Source organism: Oncorhynchus kisutch, linkage group LG14 (genome assembly GCF_002021735.2).
Source record: "Oncorhynchus kisutch isolate 150728-3 linkage group LG14, Okis_V2, whole genome shotgun sequence".
NCBI classification, from domain to species: Eukaryota; Metazoa; Chordata; class Actinopteri; order Salmoniformes; family Salmonidae; genus Oncorhynchus; species Oncorhynchus kisutch.
The window spans coordinates 65,041,228-65,066,691 of NC_034187.2; the positions used below are offsets into that span (position 1 = coordinate 65,041,228).

A 25,464-nucleotide genomic window follows, 5' to 3' on the forward strand; every position below is an offset into this window, starting at 1 on the left:
CCGCCCGCACTCCTTTTCTTACATAGGAACCCATGTAGTCCATAGACTGCATGAAACCAGTTAATCAAAAAAGCGTATTTTTTATTATACCGATTGCACAATTGACATATTTGAACAAGGACACATGAACTTCTTTCATATTTCTGCAAGGTAGTTGTAGTTAAAATATTTTAACAGAGTTCTTCATCATGCATTCACCACAAATAAAATATAGAATACCTGTATATCCATAAGTGGATACTGACATAAAAACCTATCAATAGTTACATTGCTTTCTGGGGTCCATTCAACAATTACACAGATATTATATTGCTTTTCTTCAAAAGACAAGTGGAAAATCCATATCAGATGGACTTCAGGCTCACAGGTCATATTCCTATGTCCAGGAGCCAGAACCTTGTTATGGCAGGGGTTTGCAGCCAGGCCATATTGATCCACTGTCCCCTTTGAGGTGGAAAGCCATGTTGGACACCATATGCTCCCAAGAGGTCCAAGAGGATTAAGTTACTCCTTATTGGGCAGAGACAGTCTAGATAAGAGGCTTTTGTGTCATACAGAAGCTAGGTCTGGGTCTTGCTACATTCCTGGCAGTAAATATCCAACCAGCCTCATTACAAAATCTGTAATCAATATAAGATTATTGATTCAAGACACACAGATCCCAAAGGATTATTGGACTAATTGACCGACCATCCATCCTGTACCCACAACCATCATCATCACCAAACTACTAACCCTTCGTTTGTCTCATAAGTGCCAAGACGCATATGAATATACTATACATGTCTATGTACAGAGTCGGTGTATTCAAGGTGATCATATTGAGCATGTGTCGATCTCATTCCACGGAGGGCAGTATGTCTGGATTTTCACACCTCCCTTGTAATTCATTGATGAATTATGGTCACTAATTAGTAAGGAACTCCCCTCACCTGGTAGTCTAAGTCTTAATTGAAAGAAGAAAAAAAAGCAGACACTAGGCCCTCCATGGAATGAGTTTGACTCCCCTGATCTTGAGCAAGGCACTGAGAAGATGTTGCATCCCAAAATAACTACTCATTACGTGAAGATTAACGTAGCAGCGCCTTGCTCAGAGCAATCGAATGCACAGTGTCTCCATCATTAAGCATCCTCCTCCATCTCAACAAGGATTTCCAACGAGGATTCCTCCGGCTCATTCAAACTCCGCCGGAACAGCTGGGAGTGTTGCCATGACGACTCGCCCTCTCCTCCGGCTAGCTCCGCCTCCAAGACCAACTCAGAGGATCCAGAAAGACCCGGAAGCAAATGCATCTCCCCGTCTGAGTGTTCAAAAACATGACAAAACATAAAGCCATTGTTATGCAGGATAAAGAAGAAAAATATATACATTTAAGTGCACAAGCAAAGCATACCTGATTATCAAATCATAATATCCGTTTTACATTTACAAAAATCACTAAGTATACAATTAGCACTTCAAGTCAATTTGAAAAAATGCTTCCAACTTAATAGTGAAAGGGATGGGTCACATAAACCAGCCAAATCTATCAATCATCCATCAACCTCCTGAGAACTCTGTGGTGTTCTGTCCAGACTGCAGACCCCAGCGGACGGTTCCAGAGTGAAAGGTCTGGCTGCATGCTCTGACTGAGACAGTCTTTATCTTCATCCTTACAGGAGCACAGTCCAACTTCCAACTGATCTTCCCTGACGATGAGCCCTCTGTACGAGCTAGATATACCTGACAGGACAGAGCGCATTTACTGACAGGAAAAAGACAGCAGAAATATGGAAACATTTACAGTTGCGATACATACATCATACAAGTTAGGATATATTGATAAAGGCTACTTCTTTATTATTGGTTCTGCAAAAAAGGAATGCCCTTGAATTAACGATCAAAGACTGACCAATATTAAAAAGACAGAAAAGCAACAAAGTATCCCATTGATGTGTCAATATAAGAACTAGATTGAATCAATAAGAGCATTGCATCTTGTCGTTTATGATATATCATGGATAAAAACTAACCATCTGCCAGTCATTCTCCAGCTTCCTGAAGACAGACTCTTTCCTCCACACAGTCTTGTCCCAGCCCTGGATGTCCTCACTGTCATTGGACACCCTGCAGTAGTGATCCTTGGTGGAGTTGTACCGCAGATGGAATACTCTCCCACTCTTCTCCTTCTCAGTCGGAACAAACACAAACTCTGCTGCAGCAGCCTGGTAGAGAGAAACACAAATACATTCATTTAAAAAGAGACGTTCCTTGGGGACCAATGGGGGAAACAATTGTCTTGTAACTATCTGACTCAAAGGACCATTACAGTTATTATTAATAATAATAATAATAATAATAATAATAATAATAACACCATTTAGCAGACACTTTTATCCAAAGCGACTACAGTCATACATGCATACATGTTCGAATCAGTGGTCCCAGTGGGTCCACAAAGATGCAAGGAAGTAACAAGTTATTTGACTCAGTAACACAGCTGTATAGCTCACCGATGGGGTAGTCCCTGGTCCTGTTTCGCCGCGGGCATTCCTCCAGGCCAGGGAGCCAGAGTTGCGTCCTCCCAGCTCGCCCTGTTTGGGTGTCTTAGGAGATATAAACTCCACCAGCTCCACTAGGAGTCTCTCTAACAGCTCCTTCTTCCTCTCAGAGCTCAGGGACTGCTGCCTCTGGACATGAATACAGAAAAGTGATGGGTGACTGAGCTCTACCCTCTACAGATGAACACATAGGAATGTTATCAGGCTCTGGGTAAAGAGACTGGTGCCTCTATAGACAAACCCTGAACAACATGGATGAGAAGCTGCAGAATCTCTTGAGCTGACTGGCAAATTCAGGGCCATTAAGCTTTTTTAAAAGTATAGTTTGAAAAGTACATTTAATAAGCCTCCTCTTGAATACAGTTGCTTGTATGCTTACGATCTACCTCACCAGATGAGAGGTCTCTCTACACAGCATAACATATATGCTCATAACACGTGAAGCACTATACCGGTTAACACATATGTAGACACGGGTTTGGTGATGAATATATGAGGTTAAAAAGTGGTGGAGGTCTGAGGTGAACCTACCACAGCATTGAGCCCGTTGATGGTGTATAGCAGCCAGGGCTCCTGGACCTTGTTCCGTCTGGACAGGACCTCTGGGTGGTAACAGGAATACCTCCAGGTCACATCCACCACCTGCAGCACAACACACACCTAACATCCTGAAAACTCTACAAGCCACAGCTAGAGACTTATTGACTCAATTGTTTCTGAAGTGTGTGTAATCAAGCTAAGCATGGGTGAAGAGATTAGGTAAAGCATCGCTTCATACTTTAACAGATTGGGCCTAAGTGAATGCTTACTATTGCATTGTGTTTGAACTCAGCATTTTCAGTGGGAAACGCCAACTACCCTCTCCGGCACCTTCAAAGTGTACATTATGTGTGAGAGCGAGTGTGTTCCTCACCTGGTCCTTGGAGAAAGCCAGAACGTAGTCTAGTTTCTTCCCCCAGCCAATCTCATAGAGCAAAGGTTTGTCACAGGCGTTCTCACAGGAGTCACAGTGCAGCCAGCGATGCTGAGAGGCAGAGTACACCTCCGTCCATACGTGGTCTGGGACAGGACAAGGAACAGGAGAACATATTAACGACATATCTGCCATACAGTATTTGAGGAGATACACAGTTATGGCCAGTTAGAAATAGTTGAGAATAGGATAGACCACCATGGAGCCAATAGCTCCATGTAGTCAATAAACCTCTCCAGGGATAATAGCAGAGAATGGGAAAGCAGTCACACTATCACAGAATAGGAACATGTCGAGAGACCCCCTCCTGAACCAGTCTTAATTAGTAGAGCCTCCAGTAACAGCTTCTGTGCTTTAACATGAATGAATAGAGTGTTACAGTACCTGTGCTGTCCCAGATATACCTGGCCTCCAGGTCCAGGGCTCTGCAGCACAGGGTGAAACAGTTGGCCCACTCCCCACAGCGCCCTCTCCTGGTTTCCAGCAGCTTCTCAGGGTTGTTGTACCTGCACACAGGAGAGTGATGTCTTAATATGTAGCTTAGCAGATGTTTTATCCAATGTGACATACAGTAGTGAGTGCATACATTTTTTTATTAAAATCCCTGCAGAAATTGAACCCACGACCTTGGAATTGTTAGCGCCACGCTCCTACCAACTGGCCATGTAGGATCACGTTCCAGCTCTTTTTTGAAACAGGTGGGATATATAATGATAGAGAAAACACTGACTCATTGAACCCACCTGGGGAACCTGGTAGAGTGGTTACAGGCCTGACAGTGATGGTTCTCTACCCTCTGGGCTCCCCAGCGAAGGTCCTCTGTAGAAGGGGCCAGTGGGCCTGAGGACTGGGTTGGACCCCCACAGTGGTTGCACGGCAGGCAGTCCACCCAGGAGAAGAAATCCCCTTTAAACCAGCGGAGCAGCTCCAGCACCAGTAGGTCCTCTTCACTCAGGTTGCAATCTGAAGACCGGAGAGAGACAGAATAAGGTCAAAGCAAGAACAAATGTCTTTAAAGTTCATGGACGGCCTCCCGGGTGGCGCAGTGGTTAAGGGCGCTGTACTGCAGTGCCAGCTGTGCCACCAGAGACCCTGGTTTCGCGCCCAGGCTCTGTCGTAACCGGCCGCGACCGGGAGGTCCGTGGGGCGAAGCACAATTGGCCTAGCGTCGTCCGGGTTAGGGAGGGCTTGGCTGGTAGGGATATCCTTGTCTCATCGCGCACCAACGACTCCTGTGGCGGGCGGGGCTTGCCAGGTGCACTGTGTTTCCTCCGACACACTGGTGCGGCTGGCTTCTGGGTTGGATGCGTGCTGTGTTAAGAAGCAGTGCAGCTTGGTTGGGTTGTGTATCGGAGGACGCATGACTTTCAACCTTCCTCTCTCCCGAGCCTGTATGGGAGTTGTAGCGATGAGACAAGATAGTAGCTACTAAAACAATTGGACACCACGAAATTGGGGAGAAAAAGGGGTAAAATTAAAAATAAAATAAAAATCTTCATCATCCAGAAATACAATAAATATCAACTGTTTGATTACAAGCTCTGAAGAGTTTGCTCCTTTATTCATGCACCTTCTGTGTCGAGTGAAGTAGCAACAGTGTTCTTGTTTTAATTATTACGCCTATTGAAGCTAACAACTTGCTAAAACAAGGTAATGTCTCGTTAAACCAACAATAAGTGCTAAAATTACCCGCACTGCTGATCTCAAATGCAACTATCATTGGCCACTGATTTACCGCTCTTTCCAGAGCGTGCACTGATGCGGTTGTAACTACCAAATTGGTTGTCTCTTCTCTCTTCAGTCACGTGCTGCATTCTGTTACGTGAACGATTGGTTAAGCCTTGGATACATCCAGTATTGCTCCAAACACGTATCACTTGTTCTCATACAGCTAGTAGTCAGCCAAAGCCCCCCACCCCCAAACTTCCCATTGGATCTACACGAATCACGTACGTCACCTATTTTGGATTCAAAAAGGCGAATTTCACCGAAAGGTGACTAGTTTGCACCCCTGAAGATCAGCCAAATCACTGCTTTGTTGTTGTGAGTTTTTCATTGCAATCAAGCTTATTTTAGCACTCAGTATCATTAAGAAAAACTGTACCAACACGGTGCACCATGTGAAGTTCAACATCTATGTTGCAATCCACCCAGCGTTTATAAAGCACAGTATGTAATTCATCTCATCTGCCAACCAGCAATAGCAATTGAGACTGGGAACGAGGTTAAACCTGAATAGGAACTCTGAACTACGGGGTTGGTGTTACCTGGATCGGCCTGCTTGGCCTGCTGTAGTTTCTCCTTGGCTGTGGTGGTCAGCTGCTGGTGTGGTATAACACCTAAAGCCTTCTGCTGTAGCTCTGAGTTCTCATACTCCATCACATGCTGGAAGTTAGACTGGAGGGTGGTCAGGAAGATCATACTGCTTTCCTGATGAACAGAAACAGAGAGAGGGAGATAGATTAAAAAGAGGGGGGGTGAGAGAGATGAGAGAGAGTTCAATTGAAGGGATGCAATTGTTTACTGACAAAGTAAGAACATGTATGTAGTTCTGTCTTTGAGCTGTTCTTGTCTAATGATGTTCTGTATTGTTTCATGTGGACCCCAGGAAGAGGAGCTGCTGCTTTTGCAACAGCTAATGGGGATCCTAATAAAATACAAATAAAAAATACAAAATTGTATCAGAGAGAAATTATCACACAAGACTGAAGCTTTACCAAGGAGGGTGCTTGTGCAGGGGTTTGTCTATCTGCCAGGATGGCAGTAACAGGTGGACCCTGGGCTGCTGCCGAGGCCGAAGCTGAGGCTAGGGCTGTGGCACTTGCTGTCACAGGAGACGGTTGGGGCTGCCCCACACCCAGTCTCTGATCCCTTTCTGCAGCGATGGACTCCCGGATTCTCCTCAGCTGGTCCACAGAGGCAGACTTGGGGAACACCAGGTGAGTTTCAGCCTGAGGAGAGAGGGAGGCATCCAGATAAAAATGCATCTGGATGTTTACTTATGGAGAACTTTTCAAAGGCAGTCATGCATACATCTTTCCTGACATTTCAATGACATGCAATCAGTGTGTTTTTAGAATAAGGATGACAACAGTAGCCTACCTCCTCAAAGCCCATCTCAAAGAGGCACTCCACTGCCCCTCTGATAGGAAGGAGTTTGGTGGAAAATGTAGGGTTCCCTATTCGAATAGACCTGTATTTGCCTTCATTGGGATCCCTGCAAGGACATTCACAAATATTTTAGCTAAAGAAAATGTATTGGATGCACAGTGCTTTGCAAAAGTATTCAGACCCTGTGGATTTCTTAACGTTTTGTGATGTAGTGGGATTAAAACGGATTGTAAATTTGTCAATCCACACAAAATACTCATCAGTGGAAGTAAAAACTATTTTTTAAGATTTAAAATGATGAATTCTGTATTTGTTGCATACGTATTCAGCCCTTCTGTTTAGGCAAGCCTAAATTAGTCCAGGAATTAAAAATTCCTGGACTAATTTCACCTTCCTAATTTCACCTTTATTTAACCAGGTAGGCAAGTTGAGAACAAGTTCTCATTTACAATTACAACCTGGCCAAGATAAAGCAAAGCAGTTCGACACACACAACACATGGAGTAAAACAAACATACAGTATAAACAAGTCTATATACGATGTGAGCAAATGAGGTGAGATAAGGGAGGTAAAGGCAAAAAAAGGCCATGGTGGCAAAGTAAATACAATATAGCAAGTAAAACACTGGAATGGTAGATTTGCAATGGAAGAATGTGCAAAGTAGAAATAAAAATAATGGGGTGCAAAGGAGCAAAATTAATTAATTAATTAAATACAGTAGGGAAAGAGGTAGTTGTTTGGGCTAAATTATAGGTGGGCTATGTACAGGTGCAGTAATCTGTGAGCTGCTCTGACAGTTGGTGCTTAAAGCTAGTGAGGGAGATAAGTGTTTCCAGTTTCAGAGATTTTTGTAGTTTGTTCCAGTCATTGGCAGCAGAGAACTGGAAGGAGAGGCGGCCAAAGAAAGAATTGGTTTTGGGGGTGACTAGAGAGATATACCTGCTGGAGCGTGTGCTACAGGTGGGAGATGCTATGGTGACCAGCGAGCTGAGATAAGGGGGGACTTTACCTAGCAGGGTCTTGTAGATGACATGGAGCCAGTGGGTTTGGCGACGAGTATGAAGCGAGGGCCAGCCAACGAGAGCGTACAGGTCGCAATGGTGGGTAGTATATGGGGCTTTGGTGACAAAACAGATTGCACTGTGATAGACTGCATCCAATTTGTTGAGTAGGATATTGGAGGCTATTTTGTAAATGACATCGCCGAAGTCGAGGATTGGTAGGATGGTCAGTTTTACAAGGGTATGTTTGGCAGCATGAGTGAAGGATGCTTTGTTGCGAAATAGGAAGCCAATTCTAGATTTAACTTTGGATTGGAGATGTTTGATATGGGTCTGGAAGGAGAGTTTACAGTCTAACCAGACACCTAAGTATTTGTAGTTGTCCACGTATTCTAAGTCAGAGCCGTCCAGAGTAGTGATGTTGGACAGGCAGGCAGGTGCAGGTAGCGATCGGTTGAAGAGCATGCATTTAGTTTTACTTGTATTTAAGCGCAATTGGAGGCCACGGAAGGAGAGTTGTATGGCATTGAAGCTTGCCTGGAGGGTTGTTAACAGTGTCCAAAGAAGGGCCAGAAGTATACAGAATGGTGTCGTCTGCGTAGAGGTGGATCAGAGACTCACCAGCAGCAAGAGCGACCTCATTGATGTATACAGAGAAGCGAGTCGGTCCAAGAATTGAACCCTGTGGCACCCCCATAGAGACTGCCAGAGGTCCGGACAGCAGACCCTCCGATTTGACACACTGAACTCTATCAATCAGAGAAGTAGTTGGTGAACCAGGCGAGGCAATCATTTGAGAAACCAAGGCTGTCGAGTCTGCCAATGTGGATGTGGTGATTGAGAGTCGAAAGCCTTGGCCAGATCAATGAATACGGCTGCACAGTAATGTTTCTTATCGATGGCAGTTAAGATATCGTTTAGGACCTTGAGCGTGGCTGAGGTGCACCCATGACCAGCTCTGAAACCAGATTGCATAGCAGAGAAGGTATGGTGAGATTCGAAATGGTCGGTAGTCGGTTTGTTGACTTGGCTTTCGAAGACCTTAGAAAGGCATGGTAGGATAGATATAAGTCTGTAGCAGTTTGGGTCAGGAGTGTCCCCCGCTTTGAAGAGGGGGATGACCGCAGCTGCTTTCCAATCTTTGGGAATCTCAGACACGAAAGAGAGGTTGAACAGGCTAGTAATAGGGGTGGCAACAATTTCGTCAGATAATTTTTAGAAAGAAAGGGTCCAGATTGTCTAGCCCGGCTGATTTGTAGGGGTCCAGATTTTGCAGCTCTTTCAGAACATCAGCTGAACGGATTTGGGAGAAGGGAGAAATGGGGAAGGCTTTGGCGAGTTGCTGTGGGGGGTGCAGTGCTGATGACCAGGGTAGGAGTAGCCAGGTGGAAAGCATGGCCAGCCGTAGAAAAATGCTTATTGAAATTCTCAATTATGGTGGATTTATCAGTGGTGACAGTGTTTCCTATCATCAGTGCCGTGGGCAGCTGGGAGGAGGTGTTCTTATTCTCCATGGACTTTACAGTGTCCCAGAACATTTTTGAGTTTGTGTTGCAGGAAGCAAATTTCTGCTTGAAAAAGCTAGCCTTGGCTCTTCTAACTGCCTGTGTATAATGGTTTCTAGCTTCCCTGAACAGCTGCCATAGGATGTTTTTGTGTTGGTTAAGGGCAGTCAGGTCTGGGGAGAACCAAGGGCTATATCTGTTCCTGGTTCTAAATTTCTTGAATGGGGCATGTTTATTTAAGATGGTTAGGAAGGCATTTAAAAAAAATATCCAGGCATCCTCTACTGACGGGATGAGATCAATATCCTTCCAGGATACCCCGGCCAGGTCGATTAGAAAGGCGTGCTCGCTGAAGTGTTTCAGGGAGCGTTTGACAGTGATGAGTGGAGGTCGTTTGACCGCTGACCCATTACGGATGCAGGCAATGAGGCAGTGATCGCTGAGATCTTGGTTGAAGACAGCAGAGGTGTATTTAGAGGGCAAGTTGGTTAGGATGATATCTATGAGGGTGCCCGTGTTTAAGGCTTTGGCGAGGTACCTGGTAGGTTCATTGATAATTTGTGTGATATTGAGGGCATCAAGTTTAGATTGTAGGATGGCTGGGGTGTTAAGCATGTTCCAGTTTAGGTCGCCTAGCAGCACAAACTCTGAAGATAGATGGGGGGCAATCAGTTCACATATGGTGTCCAGAGCACAGCTGGGGGCAGAGGGTGGTTTATAGCAGGCGGCAACGGTGAGAGACTTGTTTTTAGAGAGGTGGATTTTTAAAAGTAGAAGTTCAAATTGTTTGGGTACAGACCTGGATAGTAGGACAGAACTCTGCAGGCTATCTTTGCAGTAGATTGCAACACCGCCCCCTTTGGCAGTTCTATCTTGTCTGAAAATGTTGTAGTTTGGGAATTGTTGGTGGTCTTCCTAAGCCAGGATTCAGACACAGCTAGAACATCCGGGTTGGCAGAGTGTGCTAAAGCAGTGAATAGAACAAACTTAGGGAGGAGGCTTCCAATGTTAACATGCATGAAACCAAGGCTATTACGGTTACAGAAGTCGTCAAAAGAGAGCGCCTGGGGAATAGGAGTGGAGCTAGGCACTGCAGGGCCTGGATTCACCTCTACATCGCCAGAGGAACAGAGGAGGAGTAAAATAAGAGTACGGCTAAAAGCAATAAGAATTGGTCGTCTAGAACGTCTGGAACAGAGAGTAAAAGGAGGTTTCTGGTGGCGATAAAATAGCATCAAGGTATAATGTACAGACAAAGGTATGGTAGGATGTGAATACAGTGGAGGTAAACCTAGGTATTGAGTGATGAAGAGAGAGATATTGTCTCTAGAAACATCATTGAAACCAGGGGATGTCATTGCATGTGTGGGTGGTGGAACTAATAGGTTGGATAAGGTATAGTGAGCAGGACTAGAGGCAGGACTAGAGGCTCTACAGTGAAATAAGCCAATAAACACTAACCAGAACAGCAATGGACCAGGCATATTGACATTAAGGAGAGGCATGCTTAGTCGAGTGATCAAAAGGGTCCAGTGAGTAGAGAGGTTGGGGGTCACGGCGATTTAGACAGCTAGCCAGGCCATCGGTAGCAAGCTACGATAGGATGGAGGTCTTTTATTAGCCACCTCTTCCGTTCCGTCAACAGATTAGTGGGGTTCCGTGTGGTAGAGGGGATTAATCCAAATCACACAACAAAAAACAAAACAATAGATATAGTTATAGAGGCCCAAGAAGAATAAAAAATACTAATAATAATAAATAAATTGTCCGATTGTCTATTCAGATAGCAGCCGATAAGACAGCTAACTGTTAGCGGGCCGCAGATGGGCGTTCAGGTAACGTTGCGACGGAGGAGCCAGCCGGATAACTCCTTCGGGTAGATAACGTCGGCAGTCCAGTTGTGAAGGCCCGGTGGGGCTCCGCGTAGACAGTAAAACGGGTCCGGATAGGTGATTGTAGCCCAGGAGTGATTGATGGAACTCTTCAGCTGGCTAGCTCCGGAATAATTGATGTTTGCTCCGGAATCGACGAAAGCCGATAGTCACACGGATAGCAGCTAGCTAGCTGTGAGATCCAGGTATGAATGTCCAGAGTTAGCGGTTGAAATGTCTCATAAAAAATGTCTCATAAGAAACTAGCTCCCTGGTACACAGAAAATACCCGAGCTCTGAAGCAAGCTTCCAGAAAATTGGAACGGAAATGGCGCCACACCAAACTGGAAGTCTTCCGACTAGCTTGGAAGGACGGCACCGTGCAGTACCGTAGAGCCCTTACTGCTGCTCGATCATCCTATTTTTCTAACTTAATTGAGGAAAATAAGAACAATCCGAAATTCCTTTTTAATACTGTCGCAAAGCTAACTAAAAAGCAGCATTCCCCAAGTTAGGATGACTTTCACTTTAGCAGTGATAAATTCATGAACTTCTTTGAGGAAAAGATTATGATTATTAGAAAGCAAATTACGGACTCCTCTTTAAACCTGCGTATTCCTCCAAACCTCAGTTGTCCTGAGTCTGCACAACTCTGCCAGGACCTAGGATCAAGAGAGACACTCTAGTGTTTTAGTACTATATCTCTTGACACAATGATGAAAATAATCATGGCCTCTAAACCTTCAAGCTGCATACTGGACCCTATTCCAACTAAACTACTGAAAGAGCTGCTTCCTGTGCTTGGCCCTCCTATGTTGAACATAATAAACGGCTCTCTATCCACTGGATGTGTACCAAACTCACTAAAAGTGGCAGTAATAAAGCCTCTCTTGAAAAAGCCAAACCTTGACCCAGAAAATATAAAAAACTATCGGCCTATATCGAATCTTCCATTCCTCTCAAAAATTTTAGAGAAGGCTGTTGCGCAGCAAGTCACTGCCTTCCTGAAGACAAACAATGTATACGAAATGCTTCAGTCTGGTTTTAGACCCCATCATAGCACTGAGACGGCACTTGTGAAGGTGGTAAATGACATTTTAATGGCATCGGACCGAGGCTCTGCATCTGTCCTCGTGCTCCTAGACCTTAGTGCTGCTTTTGATACCATCGATCACCACATTCTTTTGGAGAGATTGGAAACCCAAATTGGTCTACACGGACATGTTCTGGCCTGGTTTAGATCTTATCTGTCGGAAAGATATCAGTTTGTCTCTGTGAATGGTTTGTCCTCTGACAAATCAACTGTAAATTTCGGTGTTCCTCAAGGTTCCGTTTTAGGACCACTATTGTTTTCACTATATATTTTACCTCTTGGGGATGTTATTCGAAAACATAATGTAAACTTTCACTGCTATGCGGATGACACACAGCTGTACATTTCAATGAAACATGGTGAAGCCCCAAAATTGCCCTCGCTAGAAGCATGTGTTTCAGACATAAGGAAGTGGATGGCTGCAAACTTTCTACTATTAAACTCGGACAAAACAGAGATGCTTGTTCTAGGTCCCAAGAAACAAAGAGATCTTCTGTTGAATCTGACAATTAATCTTAATGGTTGTACAGTCGTCTCAAATAAAACTGTGAAGGACCTCGGCGTTACTCTGGACCCTGATCTCTCTTTTGAAGAACATATCAAGACCATTTCGAGGACAGCTTTTTTCCATCTACGTAACATTGCAAAAATCAGAAACTTTCTGTCCAAAAATGATGCAGAAAAATTAATCCATGCTTTTGTCACTTCTAGGTTAGACTACTGCAATGCTCTATTTTCCGGCTACCCGGATAAAGCACTAAATAAACTTCAGTTAGTGCTAAATACGGCTGCTAGAATCCTGACTAGAACCAAAAAATTTGATCATATTACTCCAGTGCTAGCCTCTCTACACTGGCTTCCTGTCAAAGCAAGGGCAGATTTCAAGGTTTTACTGCTAACCTACAAAGCATTACATGGGCTTGCTCCTACCTATCTGTCTGATTTGGTCCTGCCGTACATACCTACACGTACGCTACGGTCACAAGACGCAGGCCTCCTAATTGTCCCTAGAATTTCTAAGCAAACAGCTGGAGGCAGGGCTTTCTCCTATAGAGCTCCATTTTTATGGAACGGTCTGCCTACCCATGTCAGAGACGCAAACTCGGTCTCAACCTTTAAGTCTTTACTGAAGACTCATCTCTTCAGTGGGTCATATGATTGAGTGTAGTCTGGCCCAGGAGTGGGAAGGTGAACGGAAAGGCTCTGGAGCAACGAACCGCCCTTGCTGTCTCTGCCTGGCCGGTTCCCCTCTTTCCCACTGGGATTCTCTGCCTCTAACCCTATTACAGGGGCTGAGTCACTGGCTTGCTGGGGCTCTCTCATGCCGTCCCTGGAGGGGGTGCGTCACCTGAGTGGGTTGATTCACTGTTGTGGTCATCCTGTCTGGGTTGGCGCCCCCCCCCCTTGGGTTGTGCCGTGGCGGAGATCTTTGTGGGCTATACTCAGCCTTGTCTCAGGATGGTAAGTTGGTGGTTGAAGATATCCCTCTAGTGGTGTGGGGGCTGTGCTTTGGCAAAGTGGGTGGGGTTATATCCTTCCTGTTTGGCCCTGTCCGGGGGATGTCCTCGGATGGGGCCACAGTGTCTCCTGACCCCTCCTGTCTCAGCCTCCAGTATTTATGCTGCAGTAGTTTGTGTCGGGGGGCTGGGGTCAGTTTGTTATATCTGGAGTACTTCTCCTGTCCTATTCGGTGTCCTGTGTGAATCTAAGTGTGCGTTCTCTAATTCTCTCCTTCTCTCTTTCTTTCTCTCTCTCGGAGGACCTGAGCCCTAGGACCATGCCCCAGGACTACCTGACATGATGACTCCTTGCTGTCCCCAGTCCACCTGGCCATGCTGCTGCTCCAGTTTCAACTTCCACCTGACTGTGCTGCTGCTCTAGTTTCAACTGTTCTGCCTTATTATTATTATTATTATTCGACCATGCTGGTCATTTATGAACATTTGAACATCTTGGCCATGTTCTGTTATAATCTCCACCCGGCACAGCCAGAAGAGGACTGGCCACCCCACATAGCCTGGTTCCTCTCTAGGTTTCTTCCTAGGTATTGGCCTTTCTAGGGAGTTTTTCCTAGCCACCGTGCTTCTACACCTGCATTGCTTGCTGTTTGGGGTTTTAGGCTGGGTTTCTGTACAGCACTTTGAGATATCAGCTGATGTACGAAGGGCTATATAAATAAATTTGATTTTTGATTTGATTTGATTTGAAATCCAGGGACATGGAGAGAAAAATTGGTCCTGTATGTTCTGTTCCGAGCCGCGCTGTATAAAACTGCCGATGATAAATGATAGCTGATGACCACAAACCGTGGTTAGCTGAATACTAACGATTAGCCAGTAAAGAAGCTAACTAGCTTCTGGCTAGCTTCTGGCTAGCTCCTGGCTAGTTTCTGGCTAGCTTCTTGGAGGATTTCAGATGAGGTAAATAATACTTTTTTTATACATATAAAATTGGTGAGGCGGGTTGCAGGAGAGTGTTTTGAAGATGAGTTTATGGAAAAATGTTAAAAAATATATATATAAAAAAGGTATGTGAAAAAAGTTGTAAATATATATATATATATATACACACACACACACGGGACACGACAAGACGAGGACAAATGAACTACTATGCCATCTTGGATTTTCATACAATTTGGCTGAACAAATCAAATTGACTATCTCAGTGTGATATAATACAGGTTGACATTTTTGAATGACTAAACGTTCCTCTGTCCCCCATACATACAGCATCTGTCAGGGTCCCTCAATCAAGTATTGAATTTAACTACAAAGATCAGGGAGCTTTTCAAAAGCCTCATAAGAGGGCAGTGATTGGTAGACGGGTAATAATAACAAATTGTTTTAAATTAAAACTTTAAAAACAAAATCAGACATTGAATATCTCCTGAAGCATGGTCAAGATAACTATGCTTTTGTTTATGTATTCAACCCCCAGACACAGCAAAGATGGTTGTCCTTCTGAACTGAGCTGCAGGACAGGAATGAAACTGCTCAGGGATGTTACCATGGGCTCCCGCGTGGCGCAGTGGTCTAAGGCACTGCATCTCAGTGCTAGAGGTGTCACTACAGACACCCTGGTTTGATTCCAGGCTGTATCACAACCAGCCGTGATTGGGAGTCCCATAGGGCGGCGCACAATTGGCCAAGAGTCGGGCGGGATAGGCAGTCATTGTAAATAAGAATTTGTTCTTATCTGACTTGCCTAGTTAAATGAAGGTTAAATTTACAAAATACCATGAGGCCATAATGGCTAGAGTTCAATGGCTGTGATGGGAGAAAAATAAGGGTGGAACAACATTGTAGGAACTCCACAATAATAACCTAAATGACAGAGTGAAAATAATAGAAATATACAGAATAAAAATATTCCAAAACATGCATCTTTTATGCAACAAGGAACAAAAGTAATACTGCAACAACGACAAAAAACACAGCAAAGGAATACATAAGTTGGCCTAAATGTAAAGCCTTATGTTTGGGGCAAAGCCAACACATCATTGAGTAACTGCCTCCTTATTTTCGAGCATGGTGGTGGCTGAATCATGGTATGGTATGCTTGACATTGGCAAATAACAGAGTTTTTTCCAGAATAAAAAGAAATGGGGTGGATCTAAACACATGCAAAATGCTAGAGGAAAACCTGCTTCAGTCAGTCTGCCATACACCAGTCACTGGGAGAGGAATTCACCTTTCAGCAGGACAACCTAAAATACAAGGCCAAATCTACACTGGAGTTGCTTACCAAGAAGACTGAACTTTCTGGAGTGGCCAAGTTACAGTTTTGACAAATCTGCTTTAAAATCTATGACAAGACATGACAATTGCTGTGTAGCCATGATCCCACAACAGCTTGACAGACCTTGAATAATTTTGAAAATAATAAAATGGGCAAATATTGCACAATCCAGGTGTACAAATCGAGTAGAGATTTACCCAGAAATACTCAAGACAACTCCCATAACTTTAAAGCTGCAATATGTAACTTTTTGGAGGACCGACCAAATTAACATAGAACTAACACACACCGCTCACGTCGCAAAAGTAAATGTACACATACATGTTATTCAACCATTGCACCCACACTGCTCACGCGTGCCAACAAGCGTCTGCGTTGCCAAGCGCTAAAATAGAAGTCAGTTCTATTTGTGATGAAGTCCTGCCTCTCCCATCTCCTCATTGGTTTATAGAAGCAGATACCCACGTGCCATCTCCTCATTGGTTATACCCACGTGGGTGATTGAAAGATAGACTGAGGTCGGTTGGTCGTCGTGGTAATACTATGAAAGTTTGGCATCTAAAGCCATACAAAGTCCAAAGAAGAAAATGCCTGGAACGTGGAGAGATGACTAGAAACGATTCGGTTGACCGTTTTATGTGTGTATTAATTGTTAGAGTAGAGGACCTTGTGGATTTCAGGTAAAACAACTAAACATTTATATCCCAAGACAAATTAGCTAGCAACAGCAAGTTAGCTGGCTAAATTGCCATAAATGTTTAATGCTTTTTGACTAAATTACTATAATTGGGTCAGAGTTTTGATATTTCAACCTGTGTGTCGTGATCGCTAATTTATATGGCGATTGGCATCTAACTTTCATAGTATTACCACAACAACCGACCTCAGTTCATCTTTCAATCACCCAAGTGGGTATAACCAATGAGGAGATGGGAGAGGCAGGGCTTGCACAAGGTGTCACAAATAGAACTGACTTCTATTTTAGCGCTTGGCAACGCAGACGCTCGTTGGCGCAATGATTGAATAACATGCATGTGTACATTTATTTCGCAACGCTTGTGCACGCGATGGGAGTGGTGTGGTCAGTATGTTACTTTAGGTAGCTTAAATAAAGCAGAAAATACCATATTTTAGGTTATTGCAAATATTTCAGCGGTTTAATGATTATCTACACTATACATTGTTTTGTCAAACTGAAATTAGGCGAACAATTACAATTTTAGCAACAAGGAAATGGAGGAGCAAATTCTGCATTTTGCAGCTGCCCAAGATGCTAATGGGTTTTCCTAACACGTATTGACTTAGGGAGCTGAATACGACTATATTTTTGTTATATTTTATTAATAAAAAAAAAAGAAATCCACTTAGACATGATTGTGTCGATGACCATTTTTTCAATTTAAATGAAATCCAACAGGCAAGGGGTCTGAATATTTTTGCAAGGCATTGTATGTTATGTCGGTATAAAGAACAGGCAGGTCTTTGAGTTCCTTTAAAGGAATGTTCATACGTTAATCAGGAGCTGCATGAGATAAAGTTGAGTTCGAGATAAGTAGTTACATTTGTTACAATCGTTTCCAATAGGAAAATAAATGCCGTTACAATGTAACAAGCGTTCGCAACTCGAGCGGATGACAGCTTTGCTCGTTTCAGTAGCTTGTAGTCGCCTCATATTTCCATTTTCTTTTCAACAAGATGACACTGCATAATGTATAACTATGAGCTAAAGAATCTGAGTTAGTTAGTAAGGAAGCTAGCATTATAAGCTAACTAGCAAAGTTAGCTAGGCAATCTTTTCCGCTTACATTCAAGCACACAGACAGTATTACCTAAGAATGTTGTCGGCATAGGTGATCAACAATTTCGCGACGTCTAGAAACACTTCATTCGAATTTTCGCATAGTGTTGAGAATCCTTGAGACCCAGCCATGTCCTCTCTGCTACAACCTCCTTCCCGTATTTTACTCACTGTGGTAGCTAGCTATATGAACGACGATTTCATTGCTGCTAGCAACTTCAAGTAAATAATCCAAATAGCTGCCATTGCAATGCCTGAACAAATCACGAATATTAAAAATAAAAACTATTCAGAAATCGATGTAAAATATGGTAATGACATCGATAAATCAATATTTCCCAAATGTATACATTAATTGACATTGTTCTGTTGTATATAAATTGTAATCTACACTTCTATGTTCAATGTATGGTATCAGGCAATACGATAGTATCCCCGTTGAATGAACTCACTTGCTTGGATGCCAGTGTGTGAGCAAGACACATTTGACATTTGCAGAGGATTTCAGAGGTATAATGACATAATATATCGTTGCTTTCACGTGGTAAGTGGCAAATGGATGATTCAGGGAGGTGTATTTCGTAGTTGGACAAATTACACTGTTATGTTGTCGTGTTGGTGAGGGATCAGTCATTGACAGCCTGTTATGTTGTCGTGTTGGTGAGGGATCAGTCATTGACAGCCTGGGTCCAGGGTCACAGATGGAGCAGTAAGGATATGATACCGCGGTAAAGTTGGTTTTATATTCACACATTCGGGCTTTCAATAGACATTCATAAGACATTTGCCAAAAGCCATTTAAAATAACTAATCATTGATTGTCACAGAAACATAAAACTAGATATGGTTTATTCTATAAATGTCTAGCATAGTTTTACAACCTTTGTTTTGAGGGAAAAAATCCAGTATTGACATGATACAAATAGACAACATCTATAAAATGCAAATTAAAGCTATATAAATCAATAACGTTTTCACTGATTATAACAGAATCATCAAACTTGGTATGATTTATTCTATTTTTTATTTTATTTAACCAGGTAGGCTAGTTGAGAACAAGTTCTCATTTGCAACTGCGACCTGGCCAAGATAAAGCATAGCAGTGTGACACAAACAACAACACAGAGTTACACATGGAATAAACAAAACCTTATAGTGAAATGCTTACTTACAGGCTCTAACCAATAGTGCAAAAAGGGTATTAGGTAAACAATAGGTAAGTAAAGAAATAAAACAACAGTAAAAAGACAGGCTATATACACAGTAGCGAGGATGTAGCGAGGCTACATACAGACACCGGTTAGTCAGGCTGATTGAAGTAGTATGTTTATGTACTGTAGATATGGTTAAAGTCACTATGCATATATGATGAACAGAAAGTAGCAGTAGCGTAAAAGAGGGTTTGGCAGGTGGCGGGACACAATGCAGGTTAGCCAACGTGCGGGAGCACTGGTTGGTCGGCCCGATTGAGGTAGCATGTACATGAATGTATAGTTAAAGTGACTATGCATATATGATAAACAGAGAGTAGCAGCAGCGTAAAAAGAGGGTTTGGGGGGGGCACACAATGCAAATAGTCCGGGTAGCCATTTGATTACCTGTTCAAGAGTCTTATGGCTTGGGGGTAAAAACTGTTGAGAAGCCTTTTTGTCCTAGACTTGGCACTCCGGTTCTGCTTGCCATGCGGTAGTAGAGAGAACAGTCTATGACTGGGGTGGCTGGGGTCTTTGACCATTTTTAAGGCCTTCCTCTGACACCGCCTGGTGTAGAGGTCCTGGATGGCAGGCAGCTTAGCCCCAGTACTGTACTGGGCCGTACACACTACCCTCTGTAGTGCCTTGCGTTCAGAGGCCTAGCAATTGCCTTACCAGGCAGTGATGCAACCAGTCAGGATGCTCTCGATGTTGCAGCTGTAGAACCTTTTGATGATCTCAGGACCCATGCCAAATCTTTTTCGTTTCCTGAGGGGGATTAGGCTTTGTTGTGCCCTCTTCATGACTGTCTTGGTGTGTTTGGACCATTCTAGTTTGTTGCCAATGTGGACACCAAGGAACTTGAAGCTCTCCACCTGCTCTACTACAGCCCCATCGATGAGAATGGGGCCGTGCTCGATCCTACTTTTCCTGTAGTCCACAATCATCTCCTTAGTCTTGGTTACATTGTGGGATAGGTTGTTATTCTGTCACCACCCGGCCAGGTCTCTGACCTCCTCCCTATAGGCTGTCTCGTCGTTGTCGGTGATCAGGCCTACCACTGTTGCGTCGTCTGCAAACTTAATGATGGTGTTGGAGTCGTGCCTGGCCATGCAGTCGTGGGTGAACAGGGAGTACAGGAGGGGACAGAGCAAGCACCCCTGGGGAGCTCCAGTGTTGAGGATCAGCGTGGCAGATGTGTTGCTACCTACCCTCACCACCTGGGGGTGGCCCGTCAGGAAGTCCAGAATCCAGTTGCAGAGGGAGGTGTTTAGTCCCAGGATCCTTAGCTTAGTGATGAGCTTTGAGGGCACTATGGTGTTGAACGCTGAGCTGTAGTCAATGAATAGCATTCTCACATAAGTGTTCCTTTTGTCCAGGTGGGAAAGGGCAGTGTGGAGTGCAATAGAGATTGCATCCACTGTGGATCTGTTTGGGCGGTATGCAAATTGGAGTGGGTCTAGGGTTTCTGTAATAATGGTGTTGATGTGAGCCATTACCAACCTTTCAAAGTATTTCATGGCTATGGACGTGAGTGCTACGGGTCTGTAGTCATTTAGGCAGGTTGCCTTTGTGTTCTTGGGCACAGGGACTATGGTGGTCTGCTTGAAACATGTTGGCATTACAGACTCAATCAGGGACATGTTGAAAATGTCAGTAAAGACACCTGCCAGTTGGTCAGCACATGCCTGGAGCACACGTCCTGGTAATCCATCTAGCCCTGCGGTCTAGTGTATGTTGACCTGTTTAAAGGTCTTACTCACGTCAGCTATGGAGAGTGTGATCACACAGTTGCCCGGGAAAAACAGATGATGCTCTCATGCATGCCTCAGTGTTGCTTGCCTCGAAGCGAGCATAGAAGTGATTTAGCTCATCTGGTAGGCTCGTGTCACTGGGCAGCTTGCAGAGGAGGGTTGAGAACTTGGGATTATATAAGAACAGTCTGCAAATAAACACCAATTTCCATTTCGATTGTATTCTAGATCAGCCCCTTTGTGCCTCGTATCCTGGTCAACATGGCTGCAGGTCACGTCAGCATTAAGCACAAACTAAAAGGCCCCAACCACGCCGTGTCCACCGCCTGCACAACTGGAGACCATGCCCTCGGTAATGCAGCCAGGTTCATTGCCCATGGAGACGCTGTCGCCATGGTAGTGGGTGGGACAGAAGCCTGTGTGGGACGTCTGTCAATTGCGGGGTTTGCGAGGGCGAGGTAAATCTTGAAGATCCCAGGATATATATATTTTTGGTGTTATTGTTGTTGTTAGTATACATCTAGTCTGTCCTTTTTATACATATGTATTAAGATATGCCTACGCCATTTGTATGTTCATGGATTTCAGTTGGTATTGACTGCTATGTGGGTGTAATTCAACTTTTACATTTACTTGAAGGGCTTTGGGTACCCATTGGAACGACCAGCCCAGGCTGGCATCACGGCCCTTACACCCAGAGAGGGGTGGGTTTGTGATGGGTGAAGGGTCTGCGGTGGTGTTCCTGGAGGAGTGGGAGCATGCTGTGAGGAGGGGGGCCAGGGTGTATGCTGAGGTGCTGGGGTATGGCCTGTCAGGGGATGCCAGCCACATCACAGCCCCCACTGCTGACGGAGATGGAGCCATCGGGTAATAGTCATGGATGGGTTTTATAGCACTCTTTCACCAGGTGCATGCTATTTGTGTTAAGGAATCATTGAGATGTACTGTAGCCAGTACCATTATCAAAATCTATCAACTTGACCATGACATAAAACATTTAAAAATCTTAGGCCTATTTTAAAACTTTTTTAAATTACTTTTTAAAAATGAAAATGAAGTCATGGCATTTTTACAGTCCACTTTCATTCTCCTGTTCTTCATCCAGGTGCATGTCTGCAGCACTCTGAGACACTGGTGTGGAACCAGCCCATGTGACTTATGGGAATGCACATGCCACCTCTACACCACTAGGTGATTCTGCAGAGAACACTGCCATCAAGAGACTGTTCCAGCAGCACGCCGCCACCCTGGCTGTCCCCTCCACTAAAGGGGCCACGGGGCTTCTCCTGGGGGCTGCCGGGGCCCTAGAGGCAGCCTTCACTGCTCTGGCCTGCTACCACAGCATTTTGCCACCCACCCACCCTCAACCTGGACTTCACTGAGCCAGAGTTTGACCTGAACTATGTGCCCTGCACTGCATAGCAGTGGAAGACAGAGGGCAGATGGGTATTTCTCAAACTCTTTTGCGTTTGGGGTGACTAATGTGTCGCTGTGTTTCACCAGTGTCTGAAAAGCTTGTCTGAAGGATTCACTTCTTACTGGTTTTGTATGGGATTTGATTTCGCAACAGATCCTTTATAGATTCCTAATATTTCAGTTTCAATATGTTCTCAATATTATATTGGGACATGTAACAGTAAATAATTTGCATGAAATTATAATCGATGTTTGCATTTTGTTCATTAAAATGCAGATATACTTTGTGTACTTGAATACCAGTAGTATATATATTTATCACCAGCAGGTGGCACTGTCTCACATGGAGACTACACTGGAGAAGCTATGGGTTTATTACCTTTTATATTTAGACAGTCTATACAGGAAGTTCAGCTCCATCTCAGAGCCTATTGTAATAGAAGAATGTGTCCCAGCCCAGTAATGAGCAGTTGGTTAGTCATAAAGTGTAACTTCCCAAGGCTTCCTGGATCCACCATCCACCACATCACAGTCACTCATTTGGGTCCCAAATGCCCACTTCCTGTCCTCCAAAACAGGGTTTTTAATGGTGGAATTCAGTGGTTCTCAACCTGTGTTATGGGTAAACCTGGGGATACTTGACCTATAGAGGATGGTAGAGCAAAATATGATTGCGGATAGAGTGACCAAAGAACCACTGGTGTAATTCTACAACCGGATTTAGCACTGCTGTTTATTGGAGGAGAGATGATCTAACATTTCCAATAATCCTCTCTCTCTCGCTCTCCCTCTGAAAGTGCTTAGGGTTTTGTTTGTTAAATCAGCAATACATGCAAGCAGAGCATTTTGTGTATGTACTGGTATTTACGGTGTTCATCCATCCTAGTGTCGTGGAAATTACCACCAGGGACACCTGAAGTCAATATTAAATGAATCATTCTTTGTTATCAGTGCGCTGGAGAGGTTCCAACCAACTCAATGCATCATGTACACATGTCAGTCAGGAGCTCCCCCAGGGCAGTCCCGTTAGTTCTCTTATATGCTGCTTACACAGACAAGTTATATTTGCACGATTTAGCTTATTCATAATTCATTTGTCATTAACATTTGGTTCATGCATGTGACTGACCAATACCTCACAAGGCTTCTTCTCTCCAAGCTGAGACCTTGAAACAGATGTCCCTTTCTGTTCTCAAAACAAGGTTCTGGGCGTAATGCCAAATTGCAGATACTGATAGTGAGGATTCCTCCCAGGCATGATCAATCAGTCACTTGCATGAACACAGAAAATGGTTATTAGAAAAGCACAAACATAGAACACAGAAATTGGTTATTAGAAAAGCACAAACATAGAACACAGAAATTGGTTATTAGAAAAGCAAACATTTTCCATCACATTACCTCTTATCACTCACTGTGATAATTAGTACAATGTAATAATAATTTGGTGATTACTTAAACTATCAAAGGAGTAAGTAAACAAAGTCAACTCATAAAACCACATACACTTTCAAACCCTTCATTGTGGGTTGTAAATAAAATCAACACAAAATCAGACACTTCATCCTTTCAAACCCTTCATTCTGGGTTGTACAATCCAACTTGTAAAACCATTGCAGTAGAATGTTTTAACTGAAGACCTTCACTTCATACAGTCCCATATATGCTTCATTACACAATTTCATTTATGGATTCTGGCAATGACATTTCAGATGAAGCTTTGTTACTAAGATCTATTCTAGATACTGGGTGGCCGGTTTCCCGGACACAGATTACAAAGCCTAGTCCTGGACAAAAAAATAGCTTTCAATGGAGATTCTCAGGGAAATTGTCAGGTAAACCGGCGTTGTATTTGTTTGGGCTCTGTGTGAACAATAAGGTCTCAGTCTCAGACAGAGGAGAGCACCGTGGTGATGTGATATAGGGGAAGGTTCAGTGGAGACAATGTGGCATTATCTGCATCCTAAATGGCACCCTATTCCCCCTAGCACGCTACTACAGGGTTCTGGTCAAAACAAAATGAGTACTCATTATTTCAAAGGAGACGTAGAGGTAATGGGAGAAACGTGGCCCAGAGGGGACCAGGAAAATAAGCTTTCACATTTGTTCCTCCACTCCTCCAATATGTAAAAGCCATAATCAGTGCTAGCCGCTCTCTTGTGGAAAACAGAAACAGAGTTGTTGAACCAACGTGGTCCTCCTGGGGGAGATGTGTAATGATTGCATAGAGGGAATATGAAGGGTGATTTGGGGATCTCTTATCCTCTTTGTATTCCCTCTGGATCACTGGATGTGGGTTGCTCAGTCTGAGGAAAAGTTACTATGAATGTGATTGCAAAAGAAGACTAGCCTCTTGCAACCTGTTGGCGCAGGAGTATATAGAGAGGTGCATACAGTATGATGTACTAGTAGTGTATTTTACTGTAAATATTGACTGGTAAGAACATCAGTTGATATGAACAAAATGCAGGCTTTCTATGTATTGGAAACACTGTGCAAAACACTCTTCAGTGTATGAATTCTTCAATTGTTTGTTCAGTCACGAGTCATGACTGAAGAGAATAGAAGATGCAATACAGGAAAGTAACTCACATGATGAATTACAGGGGGATGTATGTCTCAAGGCCATTTTTAGAGATTAAGTTTTATTAACTCTTACAGGATGTCATCTTCCACTAATGAATAAATCAATTATTAATTCTCCATTTTAATTTAAAATAATTTGACATGGATAAATGATAGGGGAACCTTTTTTTCGAGTTGGGAAGGAAGGAAAGTCCTTATCTGTGTCTTGAACCTTTTTAGAGTTTTGTAGGGGGAACTGACCTAAACCAGCAGCAGGTGCTGTTATCTGTGGTATTTTCACAAAGTTATTCGTCCCCTGGCTATTGCGCAAAGTGCCTTTGGGCGGAAGTGTTTGGGAAGGAGATTAATGGAAAGTGAACCTAATGTATCAGACAGAACACAATAATAACAGATTCACTGTAGGAAGGTTTATTCAGTGATGACCTAACACCCCCATCAAAGGCTGCCATTGTTATGACTGATTATAGATCAAGAGATGCTACTGATCTGTTCCATGTACAGTATAGACAAAGAAATGTGGGATCACGAGATCACAAATATGGTTTCCAATTAGAGGTTGACCGATTATGATTTTTCAACGCCAATACCGATTATTGGAGGACCAAAAAAATCCGATACCCGATTAATTGGCTGATTTTTAAAAATGTATTTGTAATAATGACAATTACAACAATACTGAATGAACACTTATTTTAACTTAATATAATACATCAATAAAATCAATTTAGCCTCAAATAAATAATGAAACATGTTCAATTTGGTTTAAATAATGCAAAAACAAAGTGTTGGAGAAGTAAAAGTACAATATGTGTCATGTAAAAAAGCTCAAGTTTGAGTTCCTTGCTCAGAACATGAGAACATTTGAAAGCTGGCGGTTCCT

The 25,464-nt window shown here is 43.5% G+C and overlaps 1 protein-coding gene and 1 pseudogene across 2 annotated transcripts; one reads left to right on the forward strand and one right to left on the reverse strand.

Moving 5' to 3' along the window:
• Positions 1-60: 60 nt before the first annotated feature.
• Positions 61-17,841, reverse strand: ngly1 (N-glycanase 1). 2 transcript variants are annotated; one of them, XM_020500231.2, is made up of 12 exons: positions 17,667-17,841; positions 6,617-6,731; positions 6,232-6,465; positions 5,782-5,944; positions 4,258-4,477; positions 3,899-4,020; positions 3,455-3,600; positions 3,073-3,201; positions 2,494-2,670; positions 2,014-2,205; positions 1,546-1,723; positions 61-1,301 (listed from the first exon to the last, which is right to left on the reverse strand). In XM_020500231.2, exons 1-12 carry the CDS (start codon positions 17,765-17,767, stop codon positions 1,123-1,125), a joined length of 1,956 nt encoding a protein of 651 aa, XP_020355820.1. In that variant the 5' UTR covers positions 17,768-17,841; the 3' UTR covers positions 61-1,122. The 2 variants fall into 2 exon arrangements, with proteins under 2 accessions (XP_020355820.1, XP_020355821.1); XM_020500232.2 differs by having other exon boundaries at positions 3,073-3,183; positions 17,667-17,839.
• Positions 17,842-18,059: 218 nt separating this feature from the next.
• On the forward strand, positions 18,060-22,295 carry LOC109903484 (3-oxoacyl-[acyl-carrier-protein] synthase, mitochondrial-like; annotated as a pseudogene).
• The last annotated feature ends 3,169 nt before the right edge of the window (positions 22,296-25,464 follow it).